The sequence below is a fragment of the Elephas maximus genome, chromosome 6, assembly GCF_024166365.1.
Source record: "Elephas maximus indicus isolate mEleMax1 chromosome 6, mEleMax1 primary haplotype, whole genome shotgun sequence".
NCBI classification, from domain to species: domain Eukaryota; kingdom Metazoa; phylum Chordata; class Mammalia; order Proboscidea; family Elephantidae; genus Elephas; species Elephas maximus.
The window spans coordinates 109038661-109055275 of NC_064824.1; the positions used below are offsets into that span (position 1 = coordinate 109038661).

General features: G+C 37.7%; 1 protein-coding gene across 1 annotated transcript in view; it reads left to right on the forward strand.

Annotated features, from left to right (window-relative positions):
• The window catches only part of CPS1 (carbamoyl-phosphate synthase 1), a 132474-nt gene that overhangs the window by 83581 nt on the left and 32278 nt on the right, over positions 1-16615 (forward strand). Inside the window, exons 22-25 of the mRNA XM_049888995.1 lie at positions 10144-10285; positions 11809-11874; positions 12342-12405; positions 14139-14320. Coding sequence (XP_049744952.1) covers positions 10144-10285; positions 11809-11874; positions 12342-12405; positions 14139-14320 — 454 coding nt within the window. The remainder of the gene's footprint in view (positions 1-10143; positions 10286-11808; positions 11875-12341; positions 12406-14138; positions 14321-16615) is intronic.

Sequence of the window (16615 nt, forward strand, 5' to 3'; positions counted from 1 at the left end):
TCGTATGGATATTATCCTATGATTGACAACGTTGTACTTCAGGAAAAACCTTGAAACATTCTTTTTGATGATGAATGCAACACCATTCCTCTTCAAGTTGTCATTCCCAGCGTAGTAGACTATATGATTGTCCAAATCAAAATGGCTAATACCAGTCCATTTCAGCTCACTAATGCCTAGGATGTCAATGTTTATACATTCTATTTCATTTTTGATGATTTTCAGTTTTCCTAGATTCATACTTCATACATTCCAGGTTCTGATTATTAATGGATATTTGCAGCTGTTTCTTCTCATTTTGAGTCATGCCACATCAGTGAATGAAGGTCCTGAAAGCTTTACTCCATCCACATCATTAAGGTCGACTCTACTTTGAGGAGGCAGCTCTTCCCCAGTCATCTTTTGTGTGCCTTCAACCTGGGGGGCTTATCTTTCAGCACTATATCAGTCAATGTTCTGCTGCTATTCATAAGGTTTTCACTGGCTAATGCTTTTCAGAAGTAGACTGCCGGGTCCTTCTTCCTAGTCTGTCTTAGTCTGGAAGCTCAGCTGAAACCTGTCCTCCACGAGTGGTCCTGCCGGTAACTGAATACCGGTGGCATAGCTTCCAGCATCACAGCAACACGCAAGCCCCCACCGTACAACAAACTGACAGACACATGGGGGAAAAATATATATATATATGTAAATATATAAACTATAAATATACAAAGTATAAAAATAAAAATAATATATATATGTATATACTTGAAGTATTTATAATACAGGTGTCTATATTTTCTGGTGAGCTTATGGTGCAACTCTACTATAAATATAGGTGGGAAATATCATTACTTTTATGGATGGTGAAACAGTCACACTGAGTGTGTGGAGTACTTTATGTCACACCAGTCAGAGGAAAGCAGGGAATCTAGCCCGGGGCTTCTGCCTTCGATTCTAGTCACTAACCCTTTTCAAAAGCTTCTTTTTAGAGATATGACTTTTAAATCAGACAGTGGGAGATTAGTTCCCCCTTAGTTGTAAAGTTGTGAGCTGCGTGGCTTTCCTGCCTGAGTTGTTGACCCCACTAAGAGAGGAAGGGTTGTAAGGAACGTGCCCTTCCCAGAACCGTTGTGGGGAAAACACCAAGGTCTGATGGGAAGAAAGCCCTGGAAAGTCATCTTTAAAGAGGTAAACAGGATTTTCAAGGATACAGAGACATAGGATAAAGACTTTCTTTTAAAATTTTGCATTATTTATTTTAAAAACTCTTTATATAAAAAAAAAATTTTTTTTTATACATGTGTATATATATTTGTTTTTGAAAGGTAAATGTCTTATCTTCCATGCCATTGCAGCTGTGAGTAAAACTTAAGTCCTGAGTGTAGAATTGAGATTACATCTGAAAAAAATGGGGTGTCGGTGCTGTAATTACAGGCGGAGGTAATAAGTTGCTAACCCCAGAATTTTTTCACCTGCTAATTCATACCTATGAATTATGCTATGACTTGGAATTGACTTGACGGCACTGGGTTTTGGGAATTCATACCTGGGATGCCTTTACAGGGGTCTGAAGCAGCTGGGCCTGTCCCTGGAGGTGAAATATGTTATGTCTAGCCACATGACAGTAAGACAGTGGCCATACCTCTTGACCACAGTATAAATACTTGGGAGCATATTCTTTCCAGAAGATCAGTTTTGATTTGTAGGGAGTAAAAAGTATGGTTACCCTCAGCATTCAAGGTGTGGATGCAAGAATGCCACAGAAGAAAGGGAAGAGTTTGAGAGCAGCTGTTTTCTGGAGGCAAATATAGTGACTGGCCAGTTTCTTTCTGCTTAATTCCTCCTCTTGCCCCTTCTCCTCCTCCTCCTCCTCCTTGTCTTCTTCTCCTGGTCCTGCTTCTCCCATTGTTCCCTTTCCTCTGGTATTTTCATTTATGAAGCACTTCATTTCACCTGACTGATGAGTTGTTTTTCCAGGATAGTTGGAGGCTGATTCTAGATTGTGTCCAGTGATAATTGGACAAGTATCACCTGACTGATGAGTTGTTTTTCCAGGATAGTTGGAGGCTGATTCTAGATTTTGTCCAGTGATACTTGCCTACCTAAGCTGATGAATTGTTTTAATTGCTCGTCTTTTGTTCCAGGTAGCTTGAAGAGTGAGCTACTCAATTTGTCCTTCCAACACATAGCCATCAGTATCAAGTAGATGAGAATTCTTGCCATAATGGGCATTCATGTGCATTTATATGAGTTCTTTGAGAAACCTCAGGTAATTGAGAAATTTGGTTGGTGAGAAACTCAGGGGAGTCTAGGGAGGGTTGCGAGGCAAAGAAATGCTTCGTACTCAGACCTCTTATAAAAGCAGGTGTCATTACTGAACATCAGGCCTAGTATTTTCTCAGCCTTTGACTTTTGGGGAATTTTTTTAAAAAGAGGATAATAATAAAATTGCAAACCCATCCCATAATTGCAGGCCAAATGGAGTGCTCATTTTCATATGAGAGCTTCTGCAATCTGGAGGGAAATTTGTTTAGTATTATTGGCGAGTTGGTGGATCAGATAAAAGTCAGACAAGTAGAAGAAAGGACTGTGAGCAGTGAGCTGGCTCCCCTGGTAATTGCGATGCTGCAGTCGTTCCTAGATTTCCCTAGCTCCTCTGTGCCAGGTGAAAATTTCCTCATTAAAGGAAATTTATTCCATTTCCTTTTATCCTTTATTACTGAAGACTAAGTGTGAGTGGAGGAAGTTGCAGAGATGACAGGGTAGAATTTTAAACAACAACAACAAAATCTACATTGGAAGTCAAGGAGACAGGCGAGAAAGGCTTGCATTGTTTATAAACCAGAAAACACACAAGAGACTTCCCTCCATAGAAGCTGAGCAATGCTAACCATTAAAAGATTATGGTAGAGTGTGTAAAAGTCTGACTGTCTGGTGTTAAGATGTTTTTCCCCCTCTCAGGCTTCAAGCTGTCATTTTGTACTGCTAAGTAGAGAAAAAAGAAGCTAAAAATTATGAAAAGGCCAGCCTCACAGTCTTTTGGTGTTTCTTTGTTTTCTTGTTTAGATTGTGTTACGGAATGATGAAGCGTAACCTCTGCAGTTTGCCCTTGAACTCTGAGAGCAAGGAAGGCTGATAAAAAAAAAAATAGGGGGAAAAAAAGTGGTATATATAGCATAGCTTAGAGGGTATAGCCATGAAGTATGTATTTAATGTGTACATGTTCAAACAAGTACAGATAGACATACAAGTACACATAAAAAAAAATAAGTACATTAAATTACAGAAGAATGTCTTACAATACATATTTCAAAACTGTGTGCTTTAGGGCAATATGCTGCAGTCAGCTGATCTCATTTATAGCTTGGGTTAATGTTCCCTTGATTTACGGTATAATGTAAACAGAGGATTCCCTATTGAGACTTCAAAAAGCATTTCTGAATCACAAATTCAGCATTTATGTTTCTTTTAGTAATTATTCTGTTTTGAATCTGTTCCAAATTAAGGCTTTCATTTTCCTTTAGAAAAGTAGAAATATTACAGTCTGTTGTTAAAATGAGCTTTTACCTACCTTGGTTTTTCAAAAACTCACTGTGATAGAAATTCTTTTTTAGCAGACAAAATGGAGGGCGGCCCAATACGAGCAGGTAAAGGTCAGGAGGATGTATCTGAACCTCCGCGTTGTTAAACGAACTCATTTATGCTCACCGAAGATTATCCATCTTACATTTGACTCTGACGAGATTTAACCTTGTCTGAATCACCGGCCCAAAACTAATGAATCGTATATTCAAACTGTCTCCTCTTTTATTTTATTGTAATGGGAAAAATAAAATAAAATCTTGTATTAGAACAAGTTGGGAATAAAGTAGATTTTTTCCTCTATGTGTAATGGCATGCCAGTCAGCCCTGTGTTATGCGGAAGCAGGGAGAGAGCTAGCGAGGGAAATACACAGAGAGGTAGTCTGCTCCCTGTCTTGGAGTAGGGTACCCTGGAGAATTAGGCAAAACTGAATATAGGAAGGGATCTAACTTGTCTGTCTTTGCTAATTGCCATGGTGGGTCAGCATCAGCATCTGTTTTTCCAGTAAGGGAGATTATAAAGTGCTTTGCACTACTTCATGGACATGTCTAAAGAATGGGATTTAATAATCAAAGAGGCCATGAAAGAAATAGTAGAGATGTCACTTTCAACTTAATATAAACACCAAAAACAAATAAACAACAAAAAAATCTAGCTGTCATCCAGTCAACTTGGACTCATGGCTACCGCGTGTGTGTCAGAGTAGAACTGTGCTCCATAGGGCTTTCAATGGCTGATATTTTGAGAAGTAGATCACCAAGCCTTTCTTCTGAGGAGCCTCAGGGTGGATTTGAACTGCCAATCTTTCAGTTAGCAGCCAAGTGCGTTAGCTGTTTGTACCACCAAGGGACTCATATAAAGACATCTGCCCAATGTTTGCATTCAAGCTAAGGTGAGTGAACATGGGTGTGTTCATATGCTCTTCTAGTTTATTATGAACTTATTTTTCAAGGCATTTCATATATCTTAACATGCTACTGATCTAATTATTTGAATAGTGAGCAAACATTAAAGCGACTCCTGGCTCACCAGCAAGATGTTCTAGAATGAGCTAGGGAGCTTTAAGCCTTTACTCTGCAGATCTAGCTTGAAGCATCTGTTTCAGAACTCTTGCCTTGTATGGTTTGAGGTGGAGACTATGTAGAAATACAGCTTTTGCCCTCGCTCTGAAATTCTCTCATTAATGATTCCATTTTTTTTTTTTTAATTGCTCTTCTCAGACATCCCTTAAACACTAAAATCTCTCTGGGGTGGGGGAAGGCTATAAGGGAGCAGTAACAGTTGAATTCATCTTAATGATGGATAGCAATTTTTTTTTCCATCAGAACTTAGAGCAAAGTTAACTCACTTCACTTTTTTATGCATAGGAGCCCTTGTAGTGCAGTGGTTAAAGCGATCGACTGCTAACTGAAAGTTTGGTAGTTCAAAATCACCAGCGGCTCCATGGGAGAAAGATGTGGCAGCCTGCTTCCGTAGAGATTTAACCCGGAAATACCCCACAGCCATCAAGTCGATTCCAACTCATAGCGACCCTATAGGACAGAGTAGAACTGCCCCATAGAGTTTCCAAGGAGCGCCTGGCGGATCCGAACTGCCGACCTCTTGGTTAGCAGTTATAGCACTTATCCACTATGCCACCAGGGTTTCCCCATAGAGATTTACAGCACTGGAAACCCTACGGGGTCTCTATGAGTCAAAATCAACTTGAGGGCTGTGGGCAGTGGGTTTTTATGTACAAGGCCAATTATATCAATCAGCTTTTTTTTTTTTTTCTTATTTATTTTACTTATCTTTTGTTTGTAAGAGTTCAGTTTTATCTGGGGGAAGAAGAGGGAGACTTCGTGTATTTGTTAGAGGTGTCTAAATATACTCTATTGGGACTCTTTTGGTAGAAAACAGTAAGAAATTTTGCATTTTCCAGCCAAAGACTGCAGTACTGAATGTGGACAAGACAAATGCAAACTTGTTGCATCCCTAATAGAAATGTGAGGAATCTAAGTAGTTTCTTTTTTGTTTGTTAGTTTAAACCATTCATTTTAATTTTCATTTAAAGCAACATAGGAATCTTTGAAATGTTGACTGGTATTCCATATGAGAAGAAATAAAAACAAATCATTCAAGGCCAAAAAAACAAATTAAAAAATTTATCCCAAGTAGCTAAAGATAAATATATGGCTTTCACTTAGTTTTGGACTTAAATAAACTTGCATTTATGGTGCCCTAGCCCATATTCAAGGAAACCCTGGTGGTGTAGTGGTTAGATGCTATGGCTGCTAACCAAAGGGTTGGCAGTTTGAATCCACCAGGCACTCCTTGGAAACGCTATGGGGCAATTCTACTCTGTCCTATAGAGTCTTTATGAGTTGGAATCAACTCTGCGACAGCGAGTTTGTTTGTTTGTTTCTTTTTAGTTCATATTCATGGAGTCCTTGGTTGGCACAAATGGTTGACAGCTTGGCTACTAACCCAAAGATACTAACCCAAAGATAGATGGTTTAAATCCACCCAGAGGCACCTCAGAAGAGAGGCCTGGCAATCTGCTTCCAAAAAGTCACAGCCATGAAAACCCTAATAGAGTTCACTTCTACGCTGCACATGTAGAGTCACCATGAGTCAGAATAGACTACACAACGACTAGTTTAGTTTTTGTTGGTATTAATCTAATGGTTGGTGGTTCAGATCTACCCAGTGATGCCTCTCAAGAAAGTCCCGGCAATCTACTTCAGAAAGATCATAACCACTGGAAGTGCTATGGAACTCAGATCTACTCAAAAACACGTGGGTTGCCATGAGTCAGACTTGACTCAATGGCATCAGGTTTGGATTTTTGGTTTTATTCCATATTCATAGTTACCGATGTGATAGTTCTTTTTGAGGGATATTTCTCAAGTGTGCCTGGGCAGCTGTTGCTCAGGGTTAGGGTCTGAGTTATGTTAAGTTAATGTGGTTGTCCATGCAATGACGTAGTGTGGGTTTTGCCTCAGGTAGTTTTTGCATTAAGAAATGTCTTATTGAAGATTTATTCTTTGCTTCTATTTTCTTTTACTGCTACCTCATGACGATAGGAAACTGTTCAAGCAAGTAGCATTTTTCCATAGGCAAGAATATTATGTGTACAGTATTTCTCCACTTAAGCTTCATACCAACGTTTTTAATAAAATCACAGATCACAGGGAAAATATGTCGCCCTTCTCCAAGACTGAAATGTTAACATGATTTTAGATGTTCTACAAAAGTCACCATTTGAGATATTTATTTTAAAAGAGCATCATCCAAAGTTCTAATTTAGAAAAGTAGCTTCTTTGTCAAGCACTTCCTTCCACCTTGAGGCTGAATACACACTTGCATGTAGACAAACGGGCAATTGCTTAGAAGCATATTCTTGGCAAGGAAAGTAGAAACATACATTTCCAAAACAAATAGCAACAGCAAAAAATCCTTCCACTATTTTTTTTCCAATTTTTTTTTTTGTTTGCAGAATTAAAGATAACCATAAACTTGGGTGTTTCAAAGTCCCTCACGATCTCAGCAGTCACTTCTTGGGTAAAGCCTTTCCAGACATCCCAGTGGGAGCTGGGAGCCTCTTCTCTAAGCCACCAACTGAAGCCTTGTGTGCATCTCTTGGCAGCTCTCACAGAACAGACATGTCAGTGGATATTTGTTTGCATCCCATATACTGTAACCTCCGAGAATGCCGGAAGTTGACATAGTGTCTGTCCATCATTAGCATACTTAGAAAATACTTAGCGCAGGGCCAAATGCACTGCACTAGTTAAAGCACTTGTGATAGAATCTCAATAGATACTGCTCCACCCCCACCGCCCATTTTCCTGTTGACTCTTTCCGACTGTAAATCCTCTGCATGCTTCCTATACATGCAACATCTATTGCTGCCCTCGAATTGTTGCAAATGCAGTTGCCCTTGACTATAGTACATCCTTCAACTCTTTCATCTATATAAAGCTGAACTTTCTTTATGGTTTTGTTCTTGTCCCTCGCTACCATAGTATTTCTTAAGTACGGCTACTCACACTGTTATCGCTCTTCTCTGACCTCACCTTGTACTCATCGTTACTACCACATAGTTTATCCCTCCATAAACTGTTTTGAATCACTCACTATCATTCCATGAGTATGTCTTGACTCAAATATGTTTTGTATCTGTTCAAGTAGCACCGTCCCCTAGAATTTCTGCAGGGATGGAAATATTCTATGATCTGCACTGCATGTGTGGCTATTAAACACTTGAAATGTGGTTAGTATGACTGGAGATCTAAGTAATTAATTTTTTTTAACAATTTGAATTAATATTTCAATTGTGGCTGTCATATTGATGGGTGCAATTCTACAGCATGTGGCACAGTGCTTGGCACATGTAGCAAGTAATTAATAATACTTGATAATCAGGTTGTACTTAAGAGTTTGACAGGGAAATGTGTTGCTTTGAAGGACAACTTACAGAATACTTGAGAAGATTAAAAATTCAAAATGGGAATAAAAAAGAAGGAATTCAATTCATTGGGAGAAATAGCACATTGATTTGGGAGACAGAGGGGTATTTAGGTGCCATAGAAAATTGAGTTGACTAGGAAGAGCTGTAGCTGCAAAAATCCAAACTAACAGTGACATCAGAAAGCTGGAGGAGGCCATTGTCTACCTTAGCTCGAATCTCTTTTCTCCAACCTCAGAATATGAATTAATTAAATAAAGAAGATTGAAGATTACCAAAAAAAAAAAAAAAAAACCCAAACCCATTGCTGTTGAATGAATTTCAATTCACAGTGACCCTATAGATTGAAGATTAGAATGAGCAAAATTCAGTAGATTTAATTCAATTCCATTCTATCAGGATTTCACTGAAAATGTTTTACTTTGTATGAATTAGATCTTCTGACAAGACACTGTTATATTTTACCTTCATTGTGTTGACTATCAAAATATTATAATTAAATTTTATCACACTGACTATGACTTGAAGTAGCGGGCCAGCAGGCGTTTGATTAGACATGCTTTTACAGTAGCGTTTTGTTCTTCTGTACCTTAGCTCTTTACAAGTCATTTTTCTGTGCATTTTAAATTCTAACTATTAAAAAAGAACCTAGAGAATTATAGTCTTATTCATGAGTATTTATTGAGTGCTGTCTATGGGATGGCCACTGTGCTAGGCTTTGGGAATAGTCTGGTCAGTGAGCCAAGTGCCTTCTTTGACCTCATGGAACTTAAGCCTAGCAGAGAAAAAGTCTGATTGGTGAATGAAATCTATGAAATATTAAAAATATCAAGTGATAATGACGTGCTCTACCATATGGTTCCAATTTGACCATAGCTCTAAGCAAAAGAGGAACTAAGAGGATGACAAGATTAGTGTGGTGAGAGCTGACCGAGACAGCTGCATGGATGAGGGTTGGCTTTAGTTGACCTTTTGGGAGTGGCTGGGAGTTAGAACTTGGGTAGGTAAAAGGAATAGCAGAGGCATTACAGATGAGAAGGACAGCATGAACAACGTCTGCACTATGGAAATAAACATAGGGAAAATGAGGAGGCAGATCTAACTTGAGTGGAAAATAGTCACAAAGCCATAAAACTGTCTTCTCGACATCGACAGATATATGGTCTTAGGAAAGAGAGGCATTTTATGAAGGGGATACCCAGTCTGATGCAACACTGGGACTCCAAGGTGAAGAGGATTCTCAAAGCTCATAGACCTAGAGGCCTAGAGCACAGGTCAGACACTGGAAAGGGGCCACAGATTTGGGAATCATCAACTAATTAAGAACCTTGAGCCCATGAGAGTGAATGAATTAAGAGAGATTGAGATGGTAGGAAGACAAAGGCAGATAACAGAGGGAAGAACCTCTGGAAAACAAACAAACAAACAATAAATGGTTGTAGTGTGTAATAAAGTAGGGAAAGAAACAGTTTCTTGGAATTCAGAAGATACTACATAAAGAACAAACATCGAAAGGCTTCATATGCTGACATATGTTATGAGGTCGCATTTCTCAGACATTGAGGAAGATAAATATGGAGAAAAACCTTCTGGATTTAGCAAGAAGGAGGTCCCTGATTGTTTTTGAAAGGGCAAATTCATTGGAACAGTCAATGTAGAAGCCATTTATCAGGAAATGAGAAGGGAAGAGGATGCATATGGTGTGTAAGTAGCAGACTACAGGTTTGAGAAGCTCAGCGTTACAAAAGGTAGAAGACTTCATCAAGGCTGGAGGACTTAGTGGCGTACTTATTTGTATATTTTGTCTAAGGTAAGGCAACCTAAACATGTTTGAAGATGAGACATAAGGAGCCTTTGGTGTTTTTGGAAACACTGGTGGTGTAGTGGTTAAGTACTACGGCTGCTAACCAAAAGGTCGGTAGTTCAAATCCACTAGACACTCCTTGGAAACTCTATGGGGCAGTTCTACTCTGTCCTATAGGGTCACTATGAATCGGCATCAACTCGATGGCAACAGGTTTGGTTTTTTTTTTTTTTTTTGGCTTTTGGTGTTTCTGAAATGGAACAGTTCCTTCGTTCTTTCTGTGTTTGATCTAACCTTGAGACTCTTTTTTCCATTAAATTCTAGTGAGTCCATCACAGAAGAAACTCTGAAAAAGGCAAAGGAGATTGGGTTCTCAGACAAACAGATTTCAAAATGCCTTGGGCTGACTGAGGCCCAGACCAGGGAGCTGAGGTTGAAGAAAAACATCCACCCTTGGGTTAAACAGGTAAAGAAGGTTCTTTCTTCCCAGTGTTCCTCAGGTGAAATATAGCCACCAACTCAAAAAGCGATTGCCAACAAAACGATGAGTGAAATTAGAAAGTGGCTTTACTTGTCCAGTTGATGCTATGATCTCACCAACTTTATTCGGCATGGGATTGATTTATGCTTTAAAGAAAGAGGACACAGGCTCCCTGGGAGGTAGATATGAGAGTGGGTACCTGCTTTTCTGGACCTAAGTGGAAGTAAAAAATCAAAATGACCTCTCCTCTGCTTTTTGACCTGTGTCCAAATATAGCTGTAGTAAGAGAAATCTTTAGTGTAATAGAGGGACTTGAAATACCCCAGCATGGTGGCTGACCCTCTTGAAAAGACTAGTTATCTCCTTTGGCACTAACTTTTTACAGGGTAATACTTTATTTTAAGTGCCCCATCGTTATGGTTCATTTAGTATTCATTGTGATAGGGCTGGGAGTAATGAGCTCCTCTAGTATTTATTACAATCACACATGCACATTCATAGGTGTGCCTTTGTAATTTTTTCTTTTTTCTTTTTGTCCATTAGTGTAAGAGATGCCTTAGCTTAAAGTACCACCAGCTGGCTTTTGTCCTTTAAAAGCATTGACTTTTTCCTGGGTCCCTAGGGGGTACATGCATACCTTTAGGTCCCAGGCTCGATGCTGAATATTTTCTACTCAGCAATTATTATCTTTCTTCCTTTTCACCTGACTTGCACTAACTTGCCCTGTCAGCCTCACATGCTTGCTCACTACGCTGAGCTCCTGGCCCTAGAGAGCTGAATTGATTTACTTGTCCCAAATATATTTAATGAGTTACTGCTCCCCAGCCCCCTGCCCATGTTTTATGGTATTTGTGTCATATCATTGTTCAGTGCCATAACCCCTTGCCGTCAAGTCGATTCCGACTCAGCGACCCTATGGGACAGAGTAGAACTGCCCCATAGAGTTTCCAAGGAGCGCCTGGTGGATTAGAGCTGTCAGCCTTTTGGCTAGCAGCTGTAGCACTTAACCACTACGCCACCAGAGTTTCCGTTCAGTGCCATAGGTAACTTAAGTCTTACACATTTATTTGCCGTAGGTAACTTAAATCTTACACATTTATAGACACCCTTATATAGGTTATTTTATTCCAATTTTTTATGCAGCTGGTTTGTTTAGACGTCTGGCTGGGTGAGCTCTCCAGGTAACCCGTTGACTACATGACCACTTGTAGTGTTCATGAAAGGTAGAGTGTAGCAGTGCACTGATGCCCACTGCTGTGCGTGGCCATTTATTGCTCAGGCGGTAACTAGACAATATCACTATTTGTTGTTTTTTCCCCTCCCTTTTTCAGAATTAGAAAGCAGGTGGGTTGTACCTACCTTTTTCCTGTCTTTATATTTGACAGTAACAGGTGTTAAAGGAATATGAATGCAGCACAAAAGATGCACAATCAATCAATCTTGAACAATGTTACAGTGAGAAAGGGAGGGACATTCCTATGTATTTACTTGTTTATGTTTTCTTGCAGATTGATACCCTGGCTGCAGAATACCCATCAGTAACAAACTATCTCTATGTTACCTACAATGGTCAGGTAGGAACTGTCAAACTGTCATATGCAGAAATCTCTAGATTTAGTACATGGTCTGCCTGGGGTGTGTAAATATGTATATATATATATATATATATATATTTTTTTGCTTATCTAGTGATCTTGGTAATAAAAATGGCCTCATGCAGGTCAGGTGTGATGATGTGTTTTTATATTCACTCCTTTAAGAATTGCCTTAAGGTGAAATCAAACAAGTAAAAAAATGATAAGGAGAATGGTTACATGAACGTACAATTCTCTCATGACTATTTAATTAAAAGAATAGCGAACTAGATCTGTTTTTTCCAAATAAGCAGAGCTTGTATAACACATTATACTTAGGGGTTCCCAGAGTCTAAAAGAAGGTGCATGCCAACATGAAGAAGAATGAGAAAGACACATTCAAAGACAGGAGAAATAGAAGAAAGAATAACACAATAATTTCCACTTCTTCTGTTTTTCTCCCTCAGGAGCATGATATCAATTTTGATGACCATGGAATGATGGTGCTGGGCTGTGGTCCATATCACATTGGTAAAATGATATATTTACAGAGTACTTTAGAGTTTATATAGTACTTTTCACATGTGTTAATTCCATTATTCCAAGAACTATGCAAAGTGGGTGTTGTGTTACATATTTTCCAAATTAGGAAACTGAGGTTCAGAGAGAGAAAGCCGAAACTCGGAGGTGGGACTCTAACTTGGCTTTCAACTACAAATTCTATCTCCTTTAATTTCATCATGTCATCCCTTTATCATTTACATCCTCAGGAACTGAATTGAGCCTCTTGCTGAGGTTGTAAAATAAATTGGACTTTAACTTTTTTTCTTCTAACATATTTTTCACAAAGATCTACATTTGCAGATGGACTTTATACATCAGCCAGAAATTACATTTAGAGATACAATCTCTGACCTAACACAATGACTTCTGCTTATATCAAATGCAAAGAGCTCATCTCATTAATGCCAAGGCGAAGCTTTATATAACCTAATTAAAACATACTTACAAGAAATTATAAGGACACTTAAAAATTTGATACTTAATAATGAATTAAGATTTAATACGGTTATAAGGTATGTATTTAAATGGACAATATTAGTCCACAAGTCTATTTAATATTTAGTTTCTATAAAGTATTCTAACATGGAAATGCTAAAATATTATATGATTTAAATGCATGTAATCTGTAGCGTCGCTAAGAGTCGGAATCAACTCGACAGCACTGGGTTTGGGTTTTTTTTTTTTTTTTGGCTAATCTTGATTGCTTTGAAGCAAAGTTTATTTTAGTTTTTTTTTTTTAAATTAAATAAGTACTTCAGGATGTGCTAGTTTACCAATCTTTGGCCAAACCTCGAAGTGGGCCAAAAGCATTGATACCTTTACCACCTACCACCTTAGTTACCTCATGGCTAAATGCCCTGAACACCGTCACCAGCATCTACCCTTCTCTCTGGACCTTTCTTCCTAACTCCTCAAATTTTACCTAATTTATGACACAAATCTGCATTACTTTTGAGCCCAGGGAGGGCTAGTGGAGCTGATTATCAAACATATGCATACTTGATAATAGAAATTAACATGTTATTTTGACATGAACTTTTAGGAGAAAATGTCTTGATTCACAGGATTAATATAAGTCCCAAGATTTTCAGTTATGATGGCATCCCTATAGAGGTGATATTTTCAGATATTTAGGTCATTATTGTACTTCAAATTACTCCATAGAAGGTCACTGACTCTGCATGGGGTGCTTTTGCCAAGCTTAGAAGGATATGCTTGGGAAGGTCAGGACTTTCCAATCAATCAGGTTTTTACAAGGTGCCTCAGCGATCATTTGGTTTAGCCCTCAGACAGCAGAGGAAGTGGAAGGACTGAAACAAGAGCTCAAGTACTGTGATCACTGACTTTAACTATTTTTGCTTGTATAGAGAGGTTCACTCTGAGTTTCTTTTCAGTAAATGAGAGTTATTTTTATCATTAAAATGACCTCCCATTAACTTTGAGGTTTACAATGCTTCAAAAATGAGAATTCCCTAGTGCAGAACATAGCATGTAATCGTTGCTTAATTAGTCCCTGTTTTTCCTATTCTTCATATAGTGTTCATCATGGGTCTGAAATTTATATTTTGGTGTTTTAAAAATTGAATTGAAGGAGTATTAACTTCCTCAGGCTGGACTAACAGGTGATGTATTTCTGCTTTTCTTTGTGTTGTAACTTTATGTTTCTCCTACCCCTTTTCCCAATCTCATTGTCTCTGCAGGCAGCAGCGTGGAATTTGATTGGTGTGCTGTCTCCAGTATTCGCACACTGCGTCAACTTGGCAAGAAGACTGTGGTGGTGAATTGCAATCCTGAGACTGTGAGCACAGACTTTGATGAATGTGACAAACTGTACTTTGAAGAGTTGTCTTTAGAGAGAATCCTAGACATCTACCATCAGGAGGTAAAAAAAAAAAAAAAAAAAAAAAGAATATATGCAGTGCACACTTTATATATTTGTATTCATGTATGTAGATTTATATTGTAATTCCCCTTAGGAGAAAGAGCTGCCAGTGTCTTCCATTGTCTAATTTTGTAGTGAAACTAAAAAATCTCCCCAGCCTTTTATTTTTGAGGCCCTGGCACAGAGTGATTAATTTTTATATGCAACTCACTTTTTCTTTCTAAGTGTTCCAGCTTGGAAACTTGGTAACATGTGCCAGGCACTTATTAACTAGTATAAGATGGCCCTTTATAAATTTATTGCAGAATGATTTAATTGCTCACTTAGACATACAATCAACAGCCTCTTTCTAGTTACTATGATATTGCTGTTTAATGATGAACAGTTCCCAGAGGAGAGAAGTCAGTTGTTCAAAAGGACCAGTTAATTCTCTGTTCCATCCAATGAAGCCATTAGTCTTCACTTTAAGATCAATGAGTTCATTCTGCATGATTCTGGTTCCTTTATAGGTTTCTCTTATAGTTGCTGCTCTGCCCCCACTCTGATATTGTTGAGTGTATCTTCACTGTGGATTCATATCATCCCAGATTACCCTAAATCTGTGGAACAATTTAAATTATCTTACAAACAAAACTAACCACTGGACAATTTCAGAGTAATGTCCAGTAGTGGTGCCTTTTCATGTCTTACAATTAATTCTCTACCATAAAGAATCATCCTTATATATAAAATATGGTCATTTAGAGGAAAAAAAAAAAATATGGACTTGGAGCCACAATACTTAAATTCTAGTTTTGACTTAACAACTCATTGACTCTCTGTGTTTTATTTATTTAATGAATCATATGAGTGTTAAAGCACCCTACACACAAGCACTGTGAAGGTAAAATGAGATTTGTGGTTGAAATTACATTGTAAAGTATATAGTGTCAGAACAATGTGATGATTATATTATTATTAAGAAAGAGTAGAGAGATTTAGGATGGCCATATAAATCAGTTGTCTATTTAGGCCTGGCCTACTAATCTTTCAGTATAATGAAATTTATCCACAGGTAGAATTTATACATTTTTTCAGTTCTTTCTCTGGTGTGTTTTTTCTAATCACCCTCCTTAATATTCATTTCAGATAGATAGTTGGAAATCAAAGCAAATACATGCTATAAATATTTCCTCAGCATCTGGTAAATGCCTGGCTGGGCAGGCTAAAGAGTTATAAAACCAGGTCCTTACCTTCAAGACACTAACAACAAAATTGAGATCTATAACAAATATGTGAAACACGAAAAATTGTTTAAAACATATTAACTAGCATTATAAGCAACAGCGGCACAGGTGTTTTACACATAATTGTTTTCCCGTGAAATGGTTTAAGGAAAGATTAAAAACTTCTATGGCTGCTTTTAGATGAATTCGCCCATGGATATTAATGAGGTTCTTTAACGATAATTGAATTCCCCATTATCAAAACCAATTTTTTAAAAATAGCTCTTCTCTTATCCTCAAACACTAGCTGCCTTTGAAACCAGTCAGAATAATGTACAGTTAGCTGAAGATTAGAATACTTGTACATTAAAATTAGTTAAGTGTAACTGCTTTAAAATCTGTAGAATTAAGTTCAGACACTGGCCCTGCATTTGCTAGATAAGTGGTATGGTAAAGTCACTTCATTTTCATTGAGCCTAAGTTTCCTTCTCTGTAAAATGGGGGTAGTAATGACCACCTCATAGGGATACTGTGAAGGGCAAACCAGATAGTCCAGGATACACAGTAAAGTCCTCAGTAAATAGTAACAGCTATATATTTTTTTTATTATATTATTATTGTTTTGAAAATTGGTAGTCTTAAAAAAATAGAAATCAGTTTCATAAAGCTATTTTGAAAAGCATTGATGTGTTTATTAATTAAAGTCCTTTTTAGTCACCTGTAAACTCCTGTTTAATGCAATCGATTCCAACTTTTTCTCATCAGTTGCTACTTCCCCCTTAGTTTTTAAAAATTACTTTGAAGTGTTTCACATAAGAGAATTTTGTATACATTGAACCATAGAATTTGTTTTTAAGCCTCTAAAATATGAGCAATGCTGGTAATAAACTAAAAATAATAAGCAAATAAAAAGATTATTGTAGTAATGAGAATAATTCTTTTTAAAGGTTTTGGAGAAAATGTGTATAGAACATATTTTAAAATGCTGATAAAAGTAGCATAAGTGTACTTATAAAAATGCAGAATGGTGAATTATTTTCAGCACTGTTTACAATACATGTAAATATTCAATTGTTTAGGCAGTAGTATG